Source organism: Pelodiscus sinensis, chromosome 20, assembly GCF_052426305.1.
Source record: "Pelodiscus sinensis isolate ZL-2025 chromosome 20, ASM5242630v1, whole genome shotgun sequence".
Classification (NCBI taxonomy): Eukaryota; Metazoa; Chordata; order Testudines; family Trionychidae; genus Pelodiscus; species Pelodiscus sinensis.
The window spans coordinates 19,934,797-19,962,278 of record NC_143071.1 but is presented as its reverse complement, the minus strand read 5'-3'; the positions used below and the strand labels follow the sequence as shown (position 1 = coordinate 19,962,278).

Here is a 27,482-nt window from a genome sequence, read left to right as displayed (position 1 = left end):
TTTCCTAATATCCAACCTAAACCTCCCTTGCTGCAATTTATGCCCATTGCTACTTGTCCTGTCATCAGAGGCCAAGGAAAACCATTTTTCTCCCTTCTCCTTGTGACACCCTTTTAGATACTTGAAAATCGAAATGGAGCCACTTCTGAGAACCACTGTAACAGGCAGTTTCAGTGGAGGACACGTAACTCTGAAAGGTCTGCAGGAGAGAGCGCATTGTGATCAGCGCAGAGGCATCCAGGCAGTGCCAGGCCCTGACTTCCTGGGGGCCCATCTGTGGCTATTGCAATCATTCCAGGGATCTGTGTGTGGTTAGTGACCCCTGCAGGGGAGGGGAGCCCCTCATCTGTCTTTCTGCAGCTAACGCTGAGGGCTCCAATATGTTAAAATCACTTCTGTGAGCATCCCTGCTGAGGCTCCCTCTCCTCCCTGCTCAAACTGCACAGCGGGGGGACTGGCTAGCAGGGGAGGATTGGCCATACCTTGGAGGGAGAACAATGGTCAGTGCACAGATGGGAAACAAGTGGTGGCACCGGTGCCACAGACGATACACAATGTAACTGGTGATGGGGAATGCCAAACAAATGAGCTAGAACGTCTGAGCAAAGCCCGACCCACTGGGTGCAGGAGAAGGGCCCCGGTAGCAGTGATTTCAGTGACGGCTGCGGAGAGAAGGCAGAGAGGAAATCCAATAAAAACACGTCTGACCATTTCATCTCAAAGCTCCAAGCCTTTTGTCAGGCAGTTGTTCCCCTGGATACCGAGAATGTGGGAAGTAGCTGCCAGCAATTTGCCGCATCCTGTTTCATTTGCTCCCTTTATTACTCTCCACTTACTGGGGGAACTTCAATCAGCTGCCTCGGTTTAAGCAGCTGTGGCACAGAATGTGCCTCAGCCCTTTGGTTCCATCAGCTCTGTGTGACCAGCTCAGTCAGGGAGCTCTGAACACCCCAGTCTCCCTCTTGTCACCCCACAGCCCTGCTTTCCACCTGACCTTCTCCGCTGCCCTGGAGCCACTGCAGGCAGAGCCCTGTGTGTTTGGAAAGGGAGCAGCCAGCACGAGGGGCTTGGCACAAGTACCTGTTTGGTGCAGTTGCATGGCTCACAAGGGGTTAGCCAGTTAGAGGCCTGAGCAGGGCAGGGAGGGGAAGGGGGTTGTCTCACTAGGGGTTAGCCCTCCCTCTTATGGGCCTGAGCAGGACTGGGAGGGGAAGGGGGCTTGTCTTGTTTCTGCTTGGAGGAGTGGAGCTTGCTAGATTTGGAGGCAAGTGGAAGGCAGTCACTGGATTTGGAGGGTGTGGCAGGGAAAAGGGGGTTCTCTGAGTTGGGAGTCTGGGAGGGAAGGAGGAGAGGGCTGCTGGGTTGGGGAGGAGGCAGGAATGTGGGGCTGGCTAGTGGAAGCTGCATGAATCCTCTGTCCAGGCAACCATGCACAGCTTAAGCCCCTGTGTCCCCTGGCTCCCCATCCTTCCAGAAACTGCTAGTCCCTCCCCCCTCAGCTCCTTTCACAGGGAGAGGAGATGCTCCTAGGCCTGCCGGGATGCCAGCTACCCACAATAGCTATTCAAAAGTGACCTGGCCAATGGAGCTTGTTGGCAGGTGGGGTGACCCGGGGCTGCTATTGCTCAGGGACATGTAGCTAAACAGCCTGTGCACAAGCCGTCAGTCTGGGAAACCCACTGCCTGGCCTAGGCTTGGCGAAGGTTGGCAGGGATGCTTGCTGGGGCCTGTGTGGGCAGAGGGGCACTTGGTATCCTAGAACTTACTCTGAGTCATCTGGAACCTGCCTCAAACAAAGCAAGGAATTCACAACTGCTTCCCACACCTGTCCTTTCACCCCATCAAAGTCATGCAGGTAAATTACCCCACACAAGCCACAATGAGGACCCTAGAGGGGCACTGTTGATTGGACAGAATGACTTATGTTGTCCTGACTCACACGAGTTTGTATGGCATACATGATGATGATATAGTCATGAAAAACCACAGAACCAAGCAGTATAGATCATCAAGCACCTTTGCCCATCTTATCTGGCCACTAATCTGTTGTGTGTCATAGATCCTATACTGCTAACATCTAGTGGAGATTCTCCTTTAGCTCAAGTTAGAGAGGCCTCTGGATTTCATCTGTTTGGAACAGAGAGAACCTGAATTCTATCCAGGCTGTCACCATGAAGTTATGAATGTGTGCCGTATGATCTATGTGATATGCTAGTTAAACTTTTAACCTAAGATCCCTTCTCACTACATCTTAATCTTGAAGCAGAAGCAAAACACATTTTTGTTGTCAGCAGCTGCTGGCTCCAGGAAGCCTGTGTTAACTCTTCCCCTTCCTAGGTCCTTTGGTGCAGAGACTGCACCAAACCTCTGCCTGCTTCTTAAGAGGCTTTTTTTTTAGTGGGTCAAAAGGTTCAGAGCCTCACCTCCCTGGCAGCTCATAAGGTTAAGCTGCATGGGTAAAGTGGTGAGTCAAGAGGCTGTTTTGTGTCTGTCTCTGGGGGTGTTGGTCAGAACAGCCACTCTTCCTACCCCCAGGGAGGCAATCTGCTGCTTAGAGATCAGAAATCTCTGGGGCTGAGAGGGAGTTTATGACCCTTCTCCAAAGCTCAGGAAAAGACTCGTTTCACTTAGTAATCAGCTGGCCCCAGGAACAGTTTGACTTTCCTTAAGCCCCCTTACTTGCAGAATTGCTGGGGCTATTGCACACAAGGGGTTCAAAGCCAGGAAATTCCTGTGTGGATTGATCAGAGCAGGTTCACTAGCTCTCCGAGGGAACCCTTGCTAAGCTCCCTGTGGTCTCCACCGATGAGGAAGCCATCTCGTGAGTATGGAACTTTTTCCTTCATTTGCTCTTTTCCACTGGCCAAAAGTCCCTTTTCCGCCCTGTGGGTTTTGTGAGGAGAGTTAACATGGCTTCACCTCTCCAGGGCGCTGGAATGGCAGGAGTTGATATCGAACAGCTCTTTGGCCCCTGTGCCCGGAGGCTGGTGGTCTCAATCCAGATCACAGTGGCTAGGTCATGATGCTAAAATCCATTCTTTGGCCCAGACTTCTTGTTAGCAACCCCAGCTCAGATGCCGACATTCGAATAAGCCACGTGTTGGGAATAATTCTTGGACACACTGGGTGCAGGTGAAAACAAGCAGAGGATTTATTGGTTCACACAGCTGGTGGAGTACTCATCAGGGGTTAACCCGGTGAGCACTAACTTAACCAAAACATACATTAGATTATATAGGTAGCAGATGGACAGAGGAGAAGTAATTTGATAGGTCTAGCAGCGTAAGTGAAATATGCACATAAGCCAATGGTCTACAACAGTCACACAGCATCTCCGCCCATTACCAATTTAACAGGTTATCACTAATACAAATAGTTATTCCTACAAGCTAAATAAGCCAACATAAATAAAGGCATGTTGATGGTCATTTTGTCGGCCGGAAATATAATGCGTCTCCCATGGGGGTGGTATTGCCTTGGATCTTTGGGATCCAAGCTTATTTTCTAGTAACAAAGCAGACAATGAAAAACAATCTTGCGTGGTTGTTTGGTATCGGCCTTAGCAAAGTGAGGCCCTTTTGGAATGTGGTTGCCAGGGGAACCAGGGTTACAGTAACTACTGTACTGTATGCTTCCCAGGGCTGGCCTAATGATTTGAGATCTGAGTTTGTCAGTTCTCAGCAAGATACCATGGACTGCCTCAATTTACCCTTCACCATGGAAACTTACCTGAGCCTCATTCAGAGTGGGGATTTGCTGCCACTGGTGCCCAGCCACCAATGTGACTGCAACCCTTTGGTGTAAACAGGCTAAGCCAGGACTTGCACAGGGGCAGCCCACCCTGGTTTCAGACAGGGGTTTCCACCAGTTCCTGTCTACAAGTGGCTGCTAACCCCAGTGCAGAAAAGGCCCTACTCTCCCTCCGCTAGAAGTAGTTCCACCAGCTCAGCCCTCTGCAGCCCACACCATACCTAGCATATGCATAGGCAGAGGACTATATTCTGCAGGGTTAGCAGCCTGGGCTCCTTTCACCAACTTTCCTAGAGGTAAGATATCCAAATAGAGCTACAGGCCTCAGTATGGCTGGTCTTCAGGCTACTTCTTCAGGTGCCTGTGCCTGAGGTTAGGTGCTTACCTTTGGGTAGCCAAGAAGAGCTAGGAGGGAATCTCCTGGCTATTATCATTTGGTGCCTCCTTGGCATGGTAAAGCTGCTCTGTTTCTCGCAAGCCTCATTATGGATGGTATCAGCCCCTGTGAGTGTTAACAGCACATCCTATTTCTTCCCACCGGCCCTTTCTGGCTATACCTGCATGAGCTGATTTTTCAAAGCAAACTGTTGGGGGAGGGGATGGTTATGGGTCCCAAGGACCAAGTTCCTCCCAGTCCTGCTGCCCATCTGCCCACCCTCAGCCAGCCTCATTGAAAGCCTTGCTTCTGACTTGAGTGCTTGGGCTTACTCCTGCTGGTGCCACCTACCTGGCATTGTGCTGGCTTCCAACCAAGTGTAATTAAAAAGCAAAATGTGGCAGGAGAGCAAATGAGAAACTCTGCTAAGGATTCATTTTCCTCCAGCGCTCTGACTTCCCAGTTCGGCCCTGGCCACGTTCAACATGGGCCAAGGTTTATCTGGGCGCTAACTTGATTTATCTGGGTTGTCTTGCATCTGAAGAGTGCTGTCCCTGGGCCCGTGGACAGGGGCCTAAAGTTCTGACAGCTGAAACAGTCAGGCTGTGTCTAGACTGGCAAGTTTTTCCGCAAAAGCAGCTGCTTTTGCGGAAAAACTTGCCAACTGTCTACACTGGCCGCTTGAATTTCTGCAAGAACACTGACTTCCTACTGTCTGAAATCAGTGCTTGTGGAAATACTATGCTGCTCCCGTTCGGGCAAAAGTCCTTTTGCGCTAAAGGGACAGTGTAGACAGCTCAGATTTGTTTTGCGCAAAAAAGCCCCGATTGCGAAAATGGCGATCGGGGCTTTCTTGTGCAAAAGTGCGTCTAGATTGGCACAGATGCTTTTCCGCAAAAAGTGCTTTTGCAGAAAAGCGTCCGTGCCAATCTAGACGCTCTTTTCCGCAAATGCTTTTAACGGAAAACTTTTCCATTAAAAGCATTTGCAGAAAATAATGCCAGTCTAGACGTAGCCTCAGGGATTAAAGTGAACGAATAGCGTGGTACGGCTCTGGTCTCTAGTGGCACTCAGCTTTAATTCCTTTTTTGCTGGGCTGCAAGGCATGGCTTAACTGGGAGGTCCCATCCCTTTCATTGGGCTATCTGAGTGGGTGTCCCTTTGCTGAGCCAGTATGGTTCATCTGGTCTTGTGTGGCTCTTTGCTACACTCTGCCTTGGCTTGCAACCTAACACCAGGTGCCTGTTATCTCCAAGGCAGCTTCTTTCCTTTGAAAATGTCCAGATGCAATGAAGGAGAGAGGCTCTCAGCACCATCTTGAGCTTGGCCTAGCTTAGGGGGGCTTTGTGCACACCCCTCTGTTGTTTCAGTGCTGCAACTGAAACATTCCTCCCCTTGTGTGTAGGTTTGTGATTCCCATAAATTGGGGGCTTAGACCCAGAACCCTCCCAAGTCAGGATTGACCTCAGATGTCAAAGGCTAGTGCAGGCACCCTCTGAGTCCAGAGGATTCTCTCCGATCACTGTGTGTAGGAGAATCCAAGGGGCTGCTGGGAGAAGTGGCCTTGGATTCCCCAGCTCCCAGGGTTGACAAAAGCCTCTGTAATGTCCAACCACCTTGGCCCTATACTGCTGGGTGATGTTAGTATCCTGCCAGGGGAGTGTAAGGGGCAGGGAGTGGAGGAGGGGATTTGCCTGGATCAGCAAGCAATCTTGCGGCAGTAAGAAAAATAATGAAGGTAACTTTAAGGGCCCGAGCCTCAGCTGGAATCATTCAAGTCAGCTCAATGATGACAATTTACACCTGTTGAGGATTTGGCCCTACCATCCTGAAACTCCTGAATCTGATTCCCGTGAAGTCCCCCTCCCGAGCTGTCCCAGCCAAGGAGAACAAACACCCAGACACGAATGTGTCTCCTTTTCTTCCTCCAAGTAAAGCAAAGTCTCTCTCTAGAAGGATTTATGGCCCGTCCTTGGGCAGAAGACAGTTAATCCACTTGCATTATCCTGGCTTTCTTGTGAGTCTGCACTTCATTTAATTTAAAAAGAAAAAGGGAACTATGAAGAGATGAACTCAGAAACAACTCCCCCTCCCCCTCCCCCTGCCCCTGCCCGGATCTCAGCACTTTGCAGAGAGCAGTAGTCATGTGTTTCAGCTGTAAGTGAATGCACTGCCCTCCATCACCACCCCTCACAGGTGTTCAGCTGCCTGACTCCCCCTGAGAGCAGCTGCACTGCACCTTTTAAGGTGTGACGGCGTGATGGGGGCACCCTCACCCTGCACCCCTGTCCGCAGCAAGATGCAACTCCACCAGCCAGTAGATTAGAGAGGATTTATTGCTTCTCAGAGATACAGCACATGTGGACTCGGAGGAAGGGGCAGGCAGCCTTAGACCCCTTGGAGTAGGGGTACACAGGCCCCTGGTCCCCCAGTACCCGATTTAGTCCCTTCTGTCCATGTTTTCCCAGCCATGACTGCCCCTTCTCAAAACCACAGAACACTCATCTCCCCAGGTAACCACACCCCTTCCTTTGTTTAAACCCCTTCCCCTGGTCAGGTGAGACGTCTTCATGGTTCTGATCAGGGCGACCTCCCGCCCCTCTTGGGCAGTGCTTACAGACGGAGGCCAGTAGGGGTCACCCACAGCCCAACCAGAGTGGACCCAGGGCCACAAGAGTAGACCCCAGAGTGTACAGCACCCCCCACTACCTCACATGAGGCTCTAGGCCAAGGAGCCCAGAGATGGTGGAGAATGAAGTGGGAATAGAACCGCATGGTTAGAAGGGACTGCAAGGGTCATCTAGTCTACCCCTCTGCCAAGACACAAGACTTGTGTCTAAGCCAGCCAGGCAGACGGCTAGCCAGCCTCCTCTGGGAATCCCTCAGTCAGGGAGCCTTCATGTAATTAGAAAGCAAAATGTGGCAGGGGGGCAAATGAGAAACTCTGTTAAGGCTTCATTTTCCTCCAGCACTCGGACTTCCCAATTCAGTCCTGGCCACATTCAGCAAGAGCCAGGGTTTATCTGGGCCCTAACTTGGTTGTCTTGCAGCTGATGAGTGCTGTCCCTGCGCGCATCCCAAGGCTCAGGTATGGGGGCATGAAGTTCTGACCGGTCAGGGATTAAATAGAGTGGTAAGGCGGCACTCAGATTTAACTCCTTGTGTGCCGGGCTGCGATTGTTCCATTGGTCTGCTGTTCTTACAGAGCTTTAAGCTATATCTGCTCCGCCGTAGTTTGCCTCTTTTCCTGCCATCTGCGTCAAGACAGAACAATTTTTCTCCATCTCTTTTATGGCAGCCTCTCAAGTATTCTGAAGACTGCTATCCTGTCTCCCTTTAATCTCCTTTTTTCCAAACAAACCATCCCCGGTTCTTTCAGGTTTGCATCTCATCCCTTTGATCATCCTTGTCACTCCCCTCCGAATTCCTTTCCAGCGTCTTTACACCCTTCCTGTGCATCAGTGAGTGAAGCTGGACACGGTGCTCCAGCTGAGGCCTAATGGCACCAAGTAGAGCCACCTCCCATGACTTGCAGGCTCTAGTAACTCTGCCGGAGATGGACATAGATTTCCATGTGGACACTGGTTCTGTGCGCAGAAGACGATGGCCATTGGTCTCCACAGTACTGTGGAAGGGCCTAGATCACTGATCTGAAGGGTCGTGTGGCCAGCAGCCCTGGGAGCTAGTCGGGTAATGTTTGATCTTCCCCTTCCTGGAGCAGAGAGGTTCTGTGCTGTGCTCAGAGCCCTATAGAGGGTGTCAGCACCAGAGGCAGTAAGAAAATTCCACCATCCCGGAGTGGGCTTGGAGCTGAGCCTGCCTTCATGAATACTGTCTCATTGCTTCCTTGTACTACCTTGACTGTTTCTCCAGCTTCATTTCGATCACCTACTTAAATTGGAAGCTGTGTGGGGCAGGGACCATCTTTTTGTGCTGCGTTTGGACAGCACCTTGCATGGTGTGTCCCAGGCTCATACAAATAATAATGACTCAGAGAATGAAAAGGCGGACAGAAGCTCGGGAAGGGAGTTGGGGGAGGGGGCAGTAAGAGGGAAAAGGCCATAGGGAAGAAGGAGAGACGCCAGAACTGCCTTCCTTCCTGCTTCAGGAAAATGACTCCCTGCTCGAGTTGTTTGGACTGGCCTGAGTGGGGGAGTGGAGGATGATGTGGTCAGATGGTTAGGGCACTGGCCTGTGAAACAAGAGACCAGGCTTGAGTCCTTGCTCCACCACAGACTTCCTGTGTAACCTTGGGCAAGTCACTTTGCCTCTCCGTGCCTCCATTCCCATCTGTAAAATGGGCCTTGAGCTGGCTGGAAAGCTAGATACTAAAACCAAGAGACTGACCGATGCTGACGGTACCCAGCCTGGGGGCTGGAAGTAGGAGATGAGGGTAGTGGCAGGAATCTGAGCTCTGCTGGATAGTTCGCTTACTGGATGTGCAAAAGTGCAGCTCAATGAAGTCACTAGTACTCAGGGGCGCTATTTGGTAGGGGGCCAGTGTGACAGCTGCCCGCTGAGACTTTTCATGGGTCTATGTGCTCCCCTTCGCCCGCCGACTTGGCAGTATAGCATCTGTCTGAGGCGGCCGCTTTGCCAAGATGGGCGATTTACCCCCTCTCCCCATTTAGCCATGTTCCTGTGTTTGAGAGTCCCTCCTCTTTGGTGGCTCCGGTGGCTCCCATGTCCCCAGGGGCTGGGGCTACAAGTCTGTGCTCATGCCAGGGCAGCAGCTCAGCAGCCCCTCTCACACAGCACTGGGCCCTGCTCCAGGATTTGCAACCTGGCACAAGGGTCTGGTATAGCCGGCCCAGTCCCCTGGCCAGCCCTCATGTCCCTTGGGACCCAAGAGCTGTGCCTGAGGGGGGGGGCAGGGCTCACTCCGCACTTGCTCCTGCTGGCTACCATGATCTGTGTGCTGCTGGAGGCAGGAGTGGAGAGCAGGGAGCATTTCTTCCATGCTTCAGATCTTCCCCCCTGGCTGGCACCTAGCACATGGAGGGGAAGTTATAATAGCCTGTCTTGGATGCCAGCAGGGTGGGAGGGTAAGCAGAGTATCAGAGTCACAAGCTGTGTTTCCAGGGAGGTTTAAAAGGCATCTGAATAGCTGCTCATTAAATAAGCACCTTCTGTCCTGGGCACCAAACGAAGCAGCACTTGTGTGGCAGGAATAGAATGTAACTAGAGCCTATCATAATACACACGCCTAAGGAAGCTTAATTAAGGATCCAGCGTCAGCCTTCATTCCGGCATTTCCTTGCTTTTGAGAGCATGAATTCACACCTGTTGTAGGTTCACAATGTAATTTGTGGATGAAATTCTAGCTAGACCTAGTATTGTCCTTCTAGGTTTTAGCCCATGCTGTTCTTTCTGATCACCTGCAGAGAAGTTTGTGAACAGCTAAGCCATCAGGAGCTTCATTTTATTCTGCCTTTTCATTTTACTGCCGAGTTTTCTGAGAGTGAAGTCAAAGTTACTTATATTAATCCTTACCTCTTGCAAAGCTCTTGTCCTCCCAGAGATCTCTGTGCACTTTGTAGAGAAAGAGCCATATAAATCATCCCTATTTTATTGACAGGGAAACTGAGGCACAGAGAGGGGAACTGACTTGCCCAACATTGAGTTAATAGCCTTGTAGAAATAGAATCCAGGTCCTTTGACTTCTAGTTCATTCATTTAGCTACTGGACTATGCCATGCAATGAGGTTTGTACAGGTAACCCATGAGTAAGTCTGTTACAAGTCCCCCCTGCACCCAGTTCACCAAGCCTAGAAAGTCTTGACTCCAGCCATAGCAGCATATGCTTTTAGCTCTGGCAGTCCTCAAAGCAATCCATGGTCACATCTGTGTCCAATGTAAGTGCCATTAAAGAAGCTGTCAGCTGCTGACTATCCCAGGCCCTCATCTGCATCCCTCTTCCCCAGTACCAAGAGATGGAGTTCTCATTAGGACACTGTTCATCATGAAGCCTTTCTTCAAGCCAGCTGACATGCCAAAAATTGCTGAACTGCTAATGCGGGACACAGTCTGAGATTGGACCTGTTCTTAGCAGGGGGTGGGACTCGATGATCTCCTGAGGTCTCTTCCAGCCCTAGGATTCTATGTACAAATGTCACCAAGGTACAGATAGTGGACGGGACAAGTCGTGGTGAACTCAAGTTGTTCAGGAAGAGAGACGTCAGCGTTTGCTGTTACACAGCGGTTACGTAATAGAACAAATAGACTTCTAATCAAAGGGCAATGCAAAAGTGGGATGATGTGAATGTTGGGGTAGAGTGAGAACAGGGAGGGGGCAGATGGATTAAATATTGCCTTGTACTATGATAGAGGTGTCCATCGGTCTTGTTACATATATGGTCTCTGGCAAAGCAACTCACGGAAGACTCTGACGAGGCCATGGAAAAGCACTTCTGCTAAGCAATCTTTCAGAGTCAAGAAACAAACAGTTTGGGGTGAAGCCAGCTCTTCCCCCACAAATAAATCACTTGAGGCACCAGCCCCCTCTTAATCTGTTCTGCCTTTGACCTTTTCCATGGGTGACTAAACTAAGCCAGTGGCTGGTCTCTTGGGACAGAACAAACCCTGCCTCTGAAAGGTGAGCTATGAAGCCCAGTGAGCAATCATCCATCAGCCAAAAGAAACTCTCTTGAGCCCAAGAATAGAGCAGCAGGAGAAGGCTGTTATTAGCCATGTGTCTGTAACTTATTAAATGTTTTTCTTTGCCATGAAAGGTTTGGGTCAGGAAGATAAATACAGAGATAAATAATGGAGCTGTTTATGCAATCGATGGTTGTGACTTATGCTTGAGGCATGGCTAGACTAAGTATAATTATTAATAAGAAACATTAGACAATTTATGGTCCTCAGCATGGGACTCGCTGGATCTGGTTATAATAAGGTTTAATGGGAAAAAGAAAAGATTTCAGACAGTTGAGGGCTTCTCAGGGCAGGGATCAAAACTACAGGGACTGGAAAAGGAGCTTGTTGTAAACAGAGCCCCTATTCCCAGGATGTTTAGATCAGTGATGGCTTCAGCCCCAAACTTACAGATAAACACCCTAGACTCTGGAATTTCAGATCCAAGTCAGGGTTTCAACTTGGGACATTTCTAGAGCCTGAACCTGAATTTACTTATTCAAGGCATGATCCAAAGCTTATAAGGTCAGTGGAAGGGCTTCCATTAATATCAGATAACACCTTCAATCTCCCATTGATGGTTATTGGAGTATTGCTTTAATGAAGCTGGAGCTCCTGAAAAAAATCCGCTAATCCATTACAGTTATTCCTGGTTAGTCTGAATCCATGTAACAGACCAGGGCCAAGTGAACAGTTTGGGCTCCAAAGCCTAACATGGCTATAATTATTAATGATTTGCGCATCTAGCATTTACAACTGTGCCATATTCATTTAAAAGGAAATCCAGTCCTGGAAGGTATGAATAACCCACATATTGGATCAGAGTGAGGCAGACTCGAGGGCTCGAGACATGCTGAAAGGTCATTGCCACTGGATGCAGTAACAAAGGAACAAAGTGTTTTGGATGCTACAGATGAGAATGGATGAAGAGTAGAGCAGGCTGGAAGCTTTCCTACAAAACATTTTGTCAAGTGAAAATGTCAATTTATCAAAACTGCAAGAAAAGGGTCGGCCTCCCCAAATCTCCTGATAGGAATTAAAAATGTGGATAAAAAGTTCAGAAATTGTAAAAAAAAAAAAATCTTTGTTCGATATTTTCAAATCAAAAGGCTTGGCTTTTTTAATCGGAAATTATTTTTATTCCCAAATGTAAATAATTTACACTAAAAGCTTATAAAAGGGAAAAATCAAAACAGTTTGAAATTATCTAATGAAGCATTTCAGTTGACACAGTTTACATTTTTTACAGGTTATTTCTTCATAAAGATTTTCAAGGTTTGTGTCTTGTTCGGGGACAGGAAAAAAAATTCAAAATGTCAAGTTCTTGTGGGCAACCATTTCCCCCCCCCCCCCCATTCTAATGCAGAATGCGTTCTTCGGGGGGCTCTGTATGGTTAATCGCTTAATCGCTCTCCACCGACTAGGCACAGGGGCTATTATAAAGCCATTCACAGAGCCCTTAACTCCACAAGCACAGAGCATGAATCAGATTCAGCCCTTACAACAGGGCTAAAATTGGTGAACTGTGTTCAAAGGTGGAAGGGGGCACCAAGTATTGCAGTGTATGGCTGGTTAGCTTCTCCTGCAGCACATCCTCCTGCACTCACCATGGCATCTGTGGACTTAAGTCCTAGCACATGCCACGGAAGAGAAAAACCCGAATCTCCAGCAGGCATAGCTTTGTCCTCGGCAGAGCTAGAGTCTTAATCAGGTCACTCAATGAACAAAAGGAAAGCAGCTCCCCACTCCCCACCAACTGCTATACCACCTGTCTGATGCCCAAGCCACGCAGAGTCTCACCTGTAGCACCTCTGAAAAGAGACAGGACTCAGCTGTAATGAATATAAAGGTAGCTTTTTATTGAGGCAGCAGGACCCAGACAGACCTGGGGTTTGCTCTAGTCTCCAGCTCCCATGCTGATAACTGCAGCCCATGCTTCCTACTGCAGTGATATCCAGACTGAGGCTCGCCAGCTGAAAGTGGCTCTTTGCCACACACAATATTAAAACACTATGTGATTTAATTGTTAACCAGCCTTAGCTATTAATCCATCAGGATGCTTTTACTATGATATTAACCAACGGTAGTTGATAAAATAATAATACGTGGTCAGTCATTTGGCTGTATAAATAATATAACACTAAATATTTCCCCCATCACACCATTTAAATGCAATCAGACTGCACTACTGTAAATGAAATAAGGAATTCACATGACCGTGGCTCTTGTGGGTAATGTTGATTTTTAATTTGGCTGCAGAACCACAGAGGTCTGAGTATCACTGGCCCTAATATCACACCACCGTGTTGGGACTAAACATTCCTGGACTAACCAGCTGGCTACGCTACTGGATGCCGTCAGATTTACATAGGAGCTTTCCGAGGGGCACTGAGATGCTGCAGAAGAATGGCGATTCAGTAGGCGGCACGTTTCTAGCTGAGCCAGTCCTGAGCCCATGCTGGGGAGCTAATGGAGGTGCCTGTTCTTAGAGGAGATGTCAAGCTGCCATCCTGATTGTCTGTGGTGCTTAAAAATCCCCCGGCTCTTTTTGGCAGAGTAGAGCATCAGCTCAGGTGTCCTAGTCAAGAGAAGGGATTTTACATCCATGAAGTTCAACCGGTTATGGAATTCTTCATTTGCCTCTTAACGATGTCTGGTGTAGGGCTGCTGCCGTGTTCCATCCCAGCAGAGGCCCCGTTTCAATGATCTCTCTGGATGGTCTGCAAAGCACTTTGAAATACGTTGTAACTAAAGGTGCGAATGGTGGTACACAGCCTACGAAACAGACCAGGGTGGTAAGTACAGATATATATATTAGGGAGGAGAATCACTGCTCCACTCACATGATGTAAAAGTCCCCATGATCCCCCATGTAGTTAGCACAGATAGTCTCATCAGTGGCAGACAATCCCCTCAGCAATCTGGTTGACACCCATGCTGCTAAAAATCCATCTCCCTGATCCAGCTTCCATTGCAGGACACCGGTGTTCATACTCTCTCCTGCTAGGAAGACTAAATACATGTCCCGAGATTTTGATCTTGATCCATGTGTGCTTATGTTATATGGGGTGTTTGGACCTTGAGTGCTGGCTTGGCCCCACTTTGGACATATAGGCAATGATCTTCAAAATGCTAGCTGGCTGTCATTCTGTGGAAAAGGGCCTTATGTGGCTAGAACTTAGGAATAAGCATGGGACCCAAGTTGACCATCCTGTGTGCTAGTCGCATGTCTCAGACCACAGGATACTCTGGAAATAGCCACTTTCTTTTTAATACTATGTAACGTGTATTGTTATGGCACTTGAAAGCTCTGGTTAGGATCAGGGCCCCATTGTGCTTACCTCTATACTTAGCTACATGAAGCCATATTTTAAATTAATTGAGATTGCCTAGTTCCTAGAACTGGAAGGGACCTTGAAAGGTCATTGAGTCAAGTTGAGCTCACTCCCCTGCTTTCACAGCAGGACTGAGTACTATCCCTGACAAGTTTTTGCCCCAAATGGCCTCCATAAGGATTGAATTTACAACCCTGGGTTTAGTAAGCCAATGCTCAAACCACTGAGCTATCCTTCCCCCCTCTGACCTTAGTGATCTTACATCTTAATAACACAGTGATGAATGCAATACAGTCAACTACAGAGAATGGCAATATACATTGAAACCTGTATGTTTGTATTATGGTAAATAAAATGCCAGCTCTTCCCAGCTGTGGCTCAGCCTAGCTAGCCTAATTGGTGAGTTAATCCTGGTGGAGGAGGGATTTGAAGGAAGAGGGTGGGAGCACTGGCATTTTAGATTGGTTCAGGACGGGCAGTGGGAAGATGTTTGGGTAAGAAGCTGAAGGCTGCAGCTGCCATCAGGAAGGGTGATGAGTGTACAAAGATGGAGGGGCAGAGCTGTGAGAGACCTTGAAGGTGGGGGAAAGATGCTTCTCAGTGGAGAACCTGACTTGGGTCTAAGGATGCTGGAAGTTGGAGTGAAGCAGCATCCCCTGGCTTAAAGCACTAATTGCAATCCATGGATTCTATCATATAAATGGTTTGGTTCAATGACTTTCAGGGCCCCCGCTGTAAAAACGGTGCCACCCAGTGACCCTATCTGAGCAGTGCTACAACTGAGCAGCAGTGACGAGACTCTTAACAGGCATCGCTTTAGGTTCATGGGGTTTTCCCAGGCACAAGTGCAGCTAAATGCAGCCTAGAATCAGGGAACATGAGTTCCCTGGAATGTGCACTGAGATTATTGGTGAAAGTTGCTCAGAAATTTTGCGTCTCTACCATGCGGGGTAACAGGTGCGTGTAGCAGTTAGGACAGGTGTGCAAAGCAACCTATGGGCATTTAAACATTCAGCGAGTGGGGAGTATAATGAGCCAGAATCTGCTCTGCTTTTCACACAAGGAACTTCACTGGTTTCAGTGACGTCACTCCAAAGAACCTGGCTTTAGAGTTCCAAGAGCAAGTGCAACCGCTCGGTTGGGTCTGATGAACCTGCAGACCCAACATGATGTCAAAGGGAGTTGGTCAAATTCTTGTTTGTAATACTAGTGCAACACAAAGTGAAATCTCCCCTTCTGTACCCCTGGCCAGGTTCCAACTGTACCGGCCCATTTCTGCTTGCAGGAAATGAGCCCTCTGTGTTTCAACTCGTTAGTCCTTCCACACAGGTCAGTCCCTCTGTGACAGCTTCTCCACTCACGTCTTGCATTGGTAGTTACACCAGTCAGGCCAGCTGCCATTTTTACACACTTTGCATGGGTACAAGTGGTGACACCAGGTGCATGACTGTGTTGTTTCCATAGCAACAAACTCCTGTCGTAAATGCAAAAGGTGATGTGACGAAAGGAGAACCTGTGTGGGAGAATGACTTTCTTAAACACCTAAGAGTCCTGATAACAGCCAAGTAAACCAAATAATCGTGGGCAAGTCTATTTCTTTTGGTCCGGACAAAGTTCTACTTGTTTCTCATCAAGTTTGCTTCAGCACAAGTCCACTGCTCTGGCTACAAGGCCACTTGGGTTCTGCCTGCCCCCATTCCACACTGCTCCTATCCTGTAAGGGCTCGTCTACACAGCAGGGCTAAACTCGAAATAAGCTGCACAACCTGAGCTACACTAATCACATAGTTTAAGTCGAGATGGCTTATTTCGACTTTTGGCGCTGTCTACACAGCAGTTATTTCGAGAGAGGGCACTCCCCCTCCAACTTCCCTTACTCCTTGTATGATGAGGGTTACAGGAGTCAGAGTAAGAAGACCTCTCTCTCGACATTATGTCGAAACAACTGCTTGTGTGTAGACATGGACTATGTGTAGATATAGCCTAAGAGGGTAATGAGAAGCATGGCCCTAGAACTGAGCCTCTTTCCTGCGCCTCTTATGAACAAACTCATCCCCCCACACCCTTCCTGTGCAACACCAGAAGGGCCATTCAGCAAGCCACTCCCCTTTGTTGGCCATTATAATGGAATGACTTTTCCCAACATGGCAATGAGCTTGCCTGTCAGCTGTGTGCACAGAAGCAGGATCTCTGCTTTGGACGTGCAGCGCAAGCCAGAGAGAATGTTCTATGGCCCAGGCAGGGGAGAGAAGTGTTGAATGGCTCCTGCACGTTGTTCTCCTGCAGCCAAGTGGCTCTGCAGCACTCTCCAAGATGCAATATTCTTCCTCAAAGAAAACCTCCAATCTAACCTCCGTCAGTAACCCCCCATGCACTGACTGGCCATTATAACGAAGCAGGGGGTGGGGTGGGGTTGCAGCACACTGGCATACCTAGGCATTGGTTTGGGAAAAATAAGTTTTGATCACTGGAACTAGGAGGGCAACGAAACCACATTCCACACAGACATCTTAATCATTCACGTGGCTGAGAGGCTAGAAAGCAGCAGCATTTTAAAAGCTGAGATTCCCACGAGCAGTCCATTAAAGCCTGTCCAGGTCCATGTGAAACTGCCCCGGAGTCAGATTATTTTTCAAAGCCAACAGGAAAAGTTCCACTAGGTGACATTGAAGGTGATGAAGGAGCTGGCTACTTTCTGCTGGCGCCCTAGCTGCTCCGTCTCCCCCCACGGCTGGCCTGGGACCTGGCAGCTGGTGAAGATCCTGGCGGGTGGGGGCTCACTGATGTGCGTCACTTCAGTCAGATCCGCCTCCAGGGTGCTGACTGTGTTGGTCACCTGTGCCACATGAACTTTATTGGCCACCTTCTTGTGCAAGAGGCAGTTGAAGATCTTCTTGAAGCCCTTGCGGAAATGCTTGGAGACCAGGGCATAAACGATGGGGTTGACACAGGAGTTGGCGTATGAGATCAGGTGCGAGAGGATCCTAAGCACGTAGGTGGCGTGGTTGAGAGGGAAATAGCCGAACCAGACACATAGGATGATCAGGTGATGGGGCAGCCAGCAGAGGCAGAAGAGGACAGCTACAATGATGATCATCCTGGTGACCTTGCGCTTGGCCTTCTTGGATTCGGACATGTCTTCAATGGGATCCACGGATGTCCAGAGGTAACGGATAGTCCTCATGTAGGTGAGGCTAAGGATCAGCACTGGGATGACATAGCTGAAGATGAAAGTGCAGATGTCCATGATCTTGCGCTGGGAGATCTTCCAGATGGGATGGCAGACGGTCAGGTTGGCCATCTGGAACTCCTGGTAGTAACTGAGGTACGGGCCAGAGAAAATAAAGGAAAGGCCCCAGATGAGGCAAATGGCTGTGAGAGCATTCCTGGGGGTTCTGAGTTCTCTAGAATGCAAAGGGTATCGAATGGCCAAATACCTGCAAGAGAGAAAACAGAACAAGACTACAGTTCTATTTAAAACAGAGAAAACTTTGTAAGGCCCACTCAGCTGTGTGCAGAGAAAGAGTTAAAATGAAAAACCTTTGCACTTCTAATGTAATTTCTCATGCAACTAATTGCCACATTTCCAACGGCTTCTCTGCAAAGAACCCTAGTGCACAGGTGTGAAGCTAGAATGTGACTCTACAGCACACTAGCCAGCCATGTGCTAACTGGCAAGACAGAGCCTGCTATCATGCACTAAAAGTTCCCCAGCGTGCTTTGACATAGTCAAACTTTTAGTGCATGGTAACTGGTATCAGACAATACATGCATCCCTAGCTAGGATGCTGGATGGAGAGATTTCAATTTTGGAAATGCCATCTACAAAATCCAAAGGGCCTTGAATTTGAACGTCTGGTTTTGCCTCTCTCTGTATATGACAATGACATCAAAAATCAAACTCGAAGGGTTGTGCTTTCAATGCCTCCTCGTGGAACGAGGTGTACCGGTAGTTCGAATTAGAGAGCCTAACTCGTGTAGCCGCGGGCACGGAGTCCGAACTAATGGGGATTTAAAAATGGTGGTGCCCGGCAAGATGCAAATGAAGCCCGGGATATTTAAATCCTGGGCTTCATTTGCAACTTCGAATGCCTACATTAGCCACTCTAGTTTGAACTAGGGTGGCAGTGTAGACATACCCTGAGAGTTTTTGCCAGGGACTTTACTAGCACAGGAGCTTCATCTGGTCAAGATGCAGGGTTCCTATTTCTCCTTAGCAGGGCATGGTGTGGCCCCTTGGCCACCTCCCATACTCCACCTGGGCCCAATCTACAGAGGCTGTGATTTTGCATCAGCTCCTAGCTCTCATGCAGAGTCCTTCAGCTCAAACAGTGAGGGCTCATGCTTTCAGCTCTGCAGGGTCCCAGTGCAGTTCCTTGGGCAAGGGATATTGGGTGGTCATTATATGTGACTAATATACCATTTTAAAGGGGGATTACATTATTAATAATTGTAACCATCATTTAGCATAAATGAATAGGCTTGCATTCCAAACCCATCAAAACCCTCCCAGAGAATATTCAGTCTTACCATGGGCACAAAAATGCCAGCTAGGATTAATATGTCTAACTAGAAAACTTACCCAGCATTGCCTGAGTCCAGCCTGGGCAGGGGTGGGGCCGCACAACCTGGCTGCTGGCTTCTCCCCGAGGATAACTCCTTCCTACCAGACTCCTCCCTTCCCATTTTATGAGAAACGATTGAATTCCAGGAACATCCCAGTGTCCTGGCACAACCAAAGCCTGGTCTTGCTTTAAGTTAGAAGAGGAAGCTGCAGACCAGATTTGATGCTCCTAGTTCTTACCATTCGGGAGGAGTTCTTGATCTAACACTCACAGGCAACCAGACAGACAGACGCACGTTTCTAAAATATATAGATCACTGTTCTGGTGTGTGTGTATGCAAAGTAGCTATTGCTGTTCAGTCAGCAGTGGGGACCAATCCTGTGAGCACCCTTACCTCCCAGCTAGGTGCTCAAAGGGACGTCAGGATACTGAGTGCATTGCAAGACTGAGATTTTGCTGGTGAGACACATTTGCATACATCTTTACCCTAATCCCAAGCAGCATGAATTTTAAAATGTGCCTCTAATTCACAACAGGCTTTTAAATGTGCTTTGACCATCCTCCTACACTCACTAGTAAATTCCTCTTGATGGTTATTACTAGGTAAACAGTCTCCAGCTAGCACATGAGAAAAATGCTAGGTTTCTATTCAGAGACATCACAGTTCCAACCCCTCAGCCCTTATTCCCCAGGCCAGTGGGACTGTCTGTTGTCAGGGTTTTTGTTCTGATTGCAGGATCAAGCCCAAATCCTACAGGCGTGGGATTTCCTGCAATTCTCCAACCTTTGGGTTCTCACTGGAAACCGAGTTGTATTCTCTGGGATCTAACATTTCCTTTATGGAGGAGGGGGAGGGGGAAAGAATCATGAAATGTAAGTGTTCACAACTCTGGTTTTCAAGCCTCCCGGGTACAGACTGATGTCCACTGAAACCAATGGATAGAATCCACCACACCCAGAAACGTGTAAACTATCCTCTATCTGCTTTTTTTTTTATGGTTGCAGAATTCAGCTGATGCAGTGAAGGCCATTTCAAGTACTAAGTGCTCTAAGTGTATGTCTATACTACACGCACTAGAGCAGCACACGGACATCCATGCCACTATAATGCAGGCACTTGTTACAGTGACAAGAGGGTTTTTCCATCACTGTAGTAAATCCATCTGCTTGAGAGGCAGCAGCTGGGTCAATAGAAGAATTCTTCCATTGAGCTAGCGGTGTGTATACCAGGGCTTAGGCCGGCTAGCCTATGACTCTCAAGGGTGTGAACTTTTCACATCTCTGAGCAACAAATCTAGGCCAAGCTACATTTTAGGTGAAAATCAGACTTGTGTGTGTCATCTAGAAAGTTAATTCCCCAGGCTGAATCATAATAATTATGCTTTTGTGGTAAGATGAGAGCACTAGAAATGGCAAGGAAATGATTAATTTTGGGGCTTGCAAAATTTTGTTAGAAAATTGCCATTTCACCCCTGACATTTTGGGCCTGATTCTGCAAAGAGGCTGAGTGCCTCTCTTGTGAGGTTCTGGACACTATCCACTCCCAAAGGATTGGCTTGGGTCCCTTCTCATGGATGGGGGTCCCTCATTTAGTACATTGACTCTAACTCGTGTCAATAGCAAGACTGGAACTGAAATAAATCGAGTGGCAATTTTTGACAAGGGAGAGGGACCTCCGAATATGGAAAGAAAGGCTGCATCTTTGAAACTTTGATCCATTTTTACTACTCCAAGGGACTTTTGGGGGGAGGGATAGCTCAGTGGTTTGCGTGTTGGCTTGCTAAACCCAGCATTGTGAGATCAATACTTGAGGGGGCCATTTAGGGATCTGGGGTAAATCTGTCAAGGAATGGTACTTGGTCCTGCTGTGAGGGTAGATGCAATGATCTAGCACAGTCCCTTCCAGTTCTATGGTATAGCTCATTTTTGGACTCCTTGGTTCTGGACTGACTTTATTATTGTGGCAGAAGCCTGGCAGAAAAATACTGTGAAGATAGGCACATTGGAAATGTCAGTGAAAGACTAAATTAGTAAGAGATAGCAAAGAGGCACAGGATGTTAGTTTCCTTCAGTCTCATTCACAGCTCCCATGGCTTTACCCTCTGAAAACTGTTATCAGAAACAACAGGAACAGGGTGCTCACACATAGGGAGAATGTAAATGATAGGTTAATAATCTCCTGATGATACATCAAACTCCTGTGGTCTCAGTTCCCTTTCGCATATTTCACAATAATCTTCACTCAGGTGTAACTCCACCTTCATCAATAGTTACTCCTGATTTTACATTGGTGGAAGAAGAGAATCAGGGTTTAATTACACGCAGGTTTGGAAGGACTAGCTTTTATCACTAACAAAATATGTAGATGATATCATGAGTTTTTGTGGGCACAGACCACTTCTTCAGATGATTGGAGTGTTGGATGTCCAGAACCATTCAACACTCTGGCCATCTGAAGAAGTGAGCTGTGCCCACGAAAGCTCGCGATACCCTCTACATATTTTGTTAGTCTTTAAAGTGCTACCAGATTATTTGTTGTTTTTTAGTTTTTCCTGTTACAAACTAACTCTGCTATCCCCTGAAGCTTTTATCAGTAAATGTTGGCAAACATTGATTTTAAACCAGTGGGCATACACTAATTGATGAAAAAATACTTCTATAGATAATAATCAAACTATATAGATGTGCAAAGTAAGAGAAGTGCAGCTTAAGAACATATTAGGGTTTGACTCAAGGATATTTATATTGTGTATTTGACATGTAATGTGAAAACTTGGGTTTTGGCTACAAAGTGTATTTTTTAATAGGTCATTAAATAATTCTTTCTCCCTATAGGTGCTGGAATTGGGGATGCTGCCACATCCCCTGGCTTGAAGTGGTTTCTGTCATATCCAGGATTTATAGGTTGGTTCAATGGCTCTCAGCACCCCACTGTACAAATTGTTTCTGCACTCCTGTGTCCCCCTGATTTCTCACAACTGTGAAAATGTAAATGGATAACAATAGCAAATATACCTAAAAATAAAAAATGATCTTATCTGTCAAAATTATACAGAAATAAAAATCAAATTATGCCAAGCTGAATTATGCATGTCCTTCTATGGCTCCTTTGGTGACAAATGCCTGCCGCGTGTTCTTAGAAGCAATTATTTATTGCCAAACAAATGAGACTTATAACAAATAAAATACAGCTTTGTGGAAGGTAAAGAAAAAAGACAACTTTCTGTCTCATTTCTGCTCTGTAGAGGACTGCCAAGGGTTTGCTAAAAGGGCTTTTGGCATCTTCCTCATTGGCCCTTACGATCCAAATATCTTGCAGGTTTAAAGTACTCCAAACCCCAAGTACTTTCGGCATGAAATAGAAAATATTCTAATAGAAAAGCTTCAAGAGCCAGTGTTCTCTTTTTCTCTGCAAATTAATTACATCTTGGCCTCTTGAATGCTGAACTCTTGCTGGAGATCAGCAGCAGGCAATCACAATTCCAAATGTCAAAAGCTGCAGGCTGCCTTCATTAGAGACAATTCCAATTTCAAACCTCAAGGCTGGACATGACAGTTTTAACTGAAACCCAGCATTCATTCTATTGTCCGGTGTTCCCACACCACCCTGGAATCATCTCCCGATGTTTTAAAAATTATAATAATAATCTATCATCTATGTTAGAGGGAAATGTTCATATAAGCCTGTAGGAGGGGCTGGTGAGTGGAAACTCTTTTAAAAAAAGATTTGCCTACTTTGACATCTATCAAATGCTATTTACAAAGAGATGTGATTTTTGCAATTCCTCAAATGAGCTAAGATTTTTGCAATTCCTCAAATGCTGCCTCCGTTATGACATCTCTTTCTGAGCCTCTATATGCCATATAGTCTATAGATCATGAGAGTTATAGCTTGTTTCTCTCTTTACTTTTGATAACCTGATCAATTTATCTTCCAAAGCCTTGAGTTCAAATGATCAAGGTCTGATTCTGATCTCAATTCTCACAGTATAAATCTATACTGACTCCAATGACATAACTAGCTTTTCTGCACATGTATGTCAGTGTGCATGAGATCAGAATCTAGCTGCCAGTTTCTTTTTAATCCCTTTCCGTCTTGCTCTATATGTTTCCCAGCAATTTTGTTGTCCTTTAGCAATTCTAGACACTGGAAAATTTCTGATCGTTTAGGGATATTCCTTGCAGTTACGTACACAAGTAGCCTGTGGTCAGGTAGGTAAATGCTCATTGGTAGGCATATGGGATACATATTATGACCCTCGGGAGTTTCTCTGCTGTTAGCTTTACACCAGCATTCAGTTGTGATCTGCTCTTAAAAGGCAGCTTTGGCATGTGAATAAATGCCCCCAGGAGACTTAGGAAGTGTAGAGTTCCAAATCTGCCATTTACATTCTTCAGTTTAATTAACACATGCTTCTATTTACCAAGCTACTACTCACTGTACATGGGCAAGCCTGCTCTTTAATCTGCCCTGAGCCCCTTGGGGACAGGGATGTCTCCACTATAGCTTCCTTAAGGGGAGATTTGGTTTGGGATGTGGTTTGACCTGCATGTATCACCCATTTACCCATCTCTGGCTCTCTCGAAGAAAATCACACTGGTGTGACTTGTTGTCACAGGTATGTCATTACTGCAAAAACAAAAGGCGTGTTCTTAGGTTGAGTTAAAACCCCAGAGAAGATGAAGCAGTTGCCCCTTTCGTGTGGGGGACAAGTCAAGTTAAAGGCTACATCTAAGGAAAAAAGGTGTTGGAGGGCTGTGGAGGGGAGGTTCACAGCATTTTCGCTATCCTGCTCTAAAATCTTGGGCTTCGTCCACACTTGAGGGTTTTTGCGGAAGAAGCCTTTTGTGCAAGAGTTTTTGTGCTAAAACTTCTTGTGCAAAAATGTGTCCAGACCTCAAAGCTATCAGAGCACCTGTGCTTTTTCCAATAGGGGGTTCTTGAGCAAAAACCCCTCTGGAGCATCCACACCTGCCTTTTTGTGCAAGAGCTGTCGCTCAAAAAGGAGTTAGTTATTCCTCATGAGGAGAGAATAACTCTACCGGCAAAAGGTCTCTGTTCTGTCAATTTTCTTGCGAAAAAAGCGTGCTTGAGGTGTGGACAAAACAATTGTGAGCAAAAAGCTTGTAGTGTAGACGTAACCTTAGGGAAATAAGGCACTTATGGCTCACCCCTGCCCCTGGCTGACCTCACCTATTGACCTCACAGGAAAAACCACAGGTGCCTGATCTTTACTAGGATTTTACCACAGGCTGGCTAATGCACCTTAGTTCTTCTGAGGTACAAACCGAATTTGTTGGCAGTGGTGACAAAGCCAGTATTGTTACATGGGTGCAAACCTACAACATAGGCCTGGTCAATACCTAAAATGTAGGTCAATCGTGATATGTCTCTAAGGAGTATAAAAAACTCACGCCTCCAAGAGACAGTATTAAACCAACCTAAACCCTGATGCAGACAACACTGGGTTGATGGAGGAATTCTTCCACTGACCTAGCTGCTGTCTCTCAGAGGGAGAATTAACTAAAACCACAGAAAAACTCCTGCTGCCGCTGTTGCAAGTCTCTACACTATAGTGATGGGGTTGTGTCACTAGCATTTGTAACAAGTGATGATGAGCTGCTGTAAAGCTGAGTTTACACTGATGGGCTGCGTCTAGACTGACAAGTTTTTCAGCAAAAGCAGCTGCTTTTGCTGAAAAACTTGCCAGCTGTCTACACTGGCTGCTTGAATTTCCGAAAGAACACTGACTTCCTACTGTCTGAAATCAGTGCTTCTTGCGGAAATACTATGCTGCTCCCGTTCGGGCAAAAGTCCTTTTTGTGCAAAGCTTTTGCACAAAAGGGCCAGTGTAGACAGCTGAGATTTGTTTTGAGCAAAAAAGCCCCGATCGCAAAAATGGCAATCGGGGCTTTTTTGCGGAAAAGCGCATCTAGATTGGTACGGATGCTTTTCCGCAAAAAGTGCTTTTGTGGAAAAGCATCCATGCCAATCTAAACGCTCTTTTCCGCAAATGCTTTTAACTTTTCCGTTAAAAGCATTTGCGGAAAATCATGCCAGTCTAGACGTAGCCGTACTGTTTAGTCCTGTAACTAATCTCTAATCTTGTTCCTGAATTAGTTCCTGAAAAGGGATTTTAGGCCATTTCTACACTACAGCTGCTACAGCAGCACTGTGATTGGGTCACCCTGTAGACACCTCCTACATCAAGAGCAGGTGTTTTTCCAGCAATGAGATTACTCCATCCCTCTGAGAGGTGGTAGCTAGGCCAATGGAAGAATTCATCTGCTGCTCTTTCTGTGTACACATAAGGGGTTAGGTCAACTTAGGTATAACAGTTGTCAGAGCCCTGCATGACTTAGATAGGTCCCTCTAACTTTTAAGTGTAGACTGGACTGACTGAAATCTGCTGAAATCTTACCCCTTTCCACCTCCTTCCATTTCACTGAGCAACCTCCAGGCCCTTTGGGGATGAGTCAAGAAAAAGCAGGACTGTCTCTCAATGGACCCACTCCAGATTTCCTCTGGGTGCATGAGCAAAGACTCAGGCCCTGCACCTGGATCACAATTTGGTTGGTGACTAAACTCCACCAGCCATGGCTGAGCCCTCCAATGCAAAGTGCTGCTGGTTTCATCTCCTTTGGCCAAGGGAATGGTTTGCTGTCTGCTGCCCCATCCCCTAATGAATTCATCCACTCTGAGCTGGCCTTGGGTCCAGTTCAACCACCTCAGGGTGCCTGATGCCTCCTCTTTCTCTCACTGCAGGGCTCAGTCCCATTTCCTCTAAGCTGCCTCTTTCCACCACCTCTGCCAAGAGCTTGCAAGTTACCTTCTGCAGCTGGGGCTTGGCAGCTCTCAGGGACACACCACCCTGCCAGCAGCAGGAGAGCTTCTGGGGGGGATGACTCCTGCCCCCCCCCCCCATTGCACCCCTGTGCTGTTACAGTTGGTGCTCCCCAGCACTCCCTGGGAACCTATAAGTGGCAGGGTGGGCTGGCTAGCAAGTACCCAAGGAAAGTTGCTGAGTTATTGGCCAGGGAGGGGGAGAAAGTTGGGCAGCCTTGGCCCCCCTGCTGCCCTAGCCTCTCCCTTCCCTACCTGTCCAGGGAGACGGTGGCCAGGGTGAAGCTGCTGGCGTACATGGTCAGGTAGATGAGGAAGTGCACGGCTTTGCAGAGGAAGGGCCCGAAGACCCAGCCCTCCAGGGTGTAGATGGTGGCTTGGAAGGGCACGCAGCAGACGATGAAGCACAGGTCGGCCACGCCCAGGTTGAGGATGAAGAGGTTGGTGGTGTTATTCACCTGCCCGTTGCGCAGCAGCACGGCCAGCACCAGCGAGTTGCCCACCGTGCCCAGCAGGAAGATGAGCGAGTACACCAGCGGGATGAGTACGGACTCGGGCTGCCAGCCGGCCTCGCCGCCGGACGCGTTGAGCTGGGCCAGCGAGCTGTTCATCCCCGCGGCCAGCCCGGCTCCTCCCCAGACTCAGCTGTTCAGCGAAGGGGGCGCGGGGCAGGGGCGGCGTGGGGATCCTGGCTCGCTGGCATCCTCCGGGCGCTCTCGGCTGGAGCCCAGCCCCTGCCCTTCTCCGCGGAGTCGCGCTTAGTCCGCAGCCGCCCAAGTTGCTCCGGGGTTGTTCTCGCTCGGCTGCTCAGCGGGCTCCAGAGCGTTCCCCAAGCCCGGCTCAGCGCCTCTCTTGCGGGTGGGCATCGCTGCCGGGTCTTTAAAGGGGCGGACAGGGACGGGGCGGGGAGCGAGCAAACTTCTTGGCAGTTTCTCTCTTTCTTTTGGTGCCCTCCCTCCCCGCAGCCCAGCGCTCTGAGAGCTCGGCTTGCGGGGGAATATATAGACCCGCGCCAGGCTCCGGTTTCCCTGGAGACAAATACCCGAAATACAATTAATGGTGTCTATGGAAACCTACAGCTCGCTCCCGGCGCCCTGGGCGGGTGGCTGGTGCCTGCCCCTCAGAGGAAGGGAGGGCGCCAATGTGCCTTCGGGAGGCGCCACGGGCTGTTTTCCTCCGCGGAAAGCTTGTGGGGAACGTTCCTAATGCTCCTCGAACTCCGCTCCGCAGCTGCGGAGAGCTGCGCTGCCGCGGGCCGGAGCTCCGCGCAGTGCGGTGCGGAACAGGGTCTGCGGGCAGGAGCCAGCAGCTCGGCCAGCTCTTGGACTGTGGATTTGTGTCTAAGATCCCGCTACCCCCTTTCTCCCGAGCCTGCAAATGTTCTTCTGCCCCCCCCCCCCCGAAAATCGGGGGGAGTTTTGCAGGAGCCCAGGAAAGGCTGCAGGGTCGATTTGAGGGTCACCGACAGTAGATGAGCAGCCTCCGGCCAGCTGGTCATTTGTTTCTGTTATTAGGGTAGCATCGTGCCAGTCACTGAGCGCGCAGAACATGGTCCCTGCAGCAGAACGCTCTAGTGTGGCCCCCGAGGTGCAGAAGAGTTGTTGGCTCTGTCATCCTTTGAGCAATAGGGAACTAATCCTGCAAACCCGTGCGCAGGGGAACAAATCTTTACGCCTCTCCTCGCCACCCGCTGCAAAATTGCTTTTTCCCCCTCTGGAAATAGTTTTCTTCATGTCGTAGAACCCCCCCGACTCTTTGAGCATCTTTCACTCCGGTGATTTTCTGCCTCGGCTTGCAATTAGTCCCGGTGTCACTGATACGTTCCACTTCCCGCTTAAGGATGTCAGAGGGCCTTCTGAGCATTAACGTGGGAAACCTCACAGCAGTCCCAAAAGACAGCGGGCAAACTGAGGCAGGGAGCAGTGACGTGATTTGCACAGAGATTGGTGGCAAACCAAAGCAGTAAGAGTGGCTCT

The 27,482-nt window shown here is 48.2% G+C and overlaps 1 protein-coding gene across 1 annotated transcript; it reads right to left on the bottom strand.

Annotated features, from left to right (window-relative positions):
* Positions 1-11,911: 11,911 nt before the first annotated feature.
* Positions 11,912-26,499, bottom strand: GALR2 (galanin receptor 2). The gene is made up of 2 exons (XM_006136458.5): positions 25,762-26,499; positions 11,912-17,534 (listed from the first exon to the last, which is right to left on the bottom strand). Exons 1-2 carry the CDS (start codon positions 26,115-26,117, stop codon positions 16,754-16,756), a joined length of 1,137 nt encoding a protein of 378 aa, XP_006136520.1. The 5' UTR covers positions 26,118-26,499; the 3' UTR covers positions 11,912-16,753.
* Positions 26,500-27,482: the final 983 nt, after the last annotated feature.

Excerpts from the sequence above, each read along its gene's own strand:
- GALR2 (XM_006136458.5), bottom strand. The coding sequence starts at position 26,117 with ATGAACAGCTCGCTGGCCCAGCTCAACGCGTCCGGCGGCGAGGCCGGC. Across the intron at positions 17,535-25,761 it reads GCCACCGTCTCCCTGGACAG|GTATTTGGCCATTCGATACC; the intron begins GTAGGGAAGGGA and ends TCTCTCTTGCAG.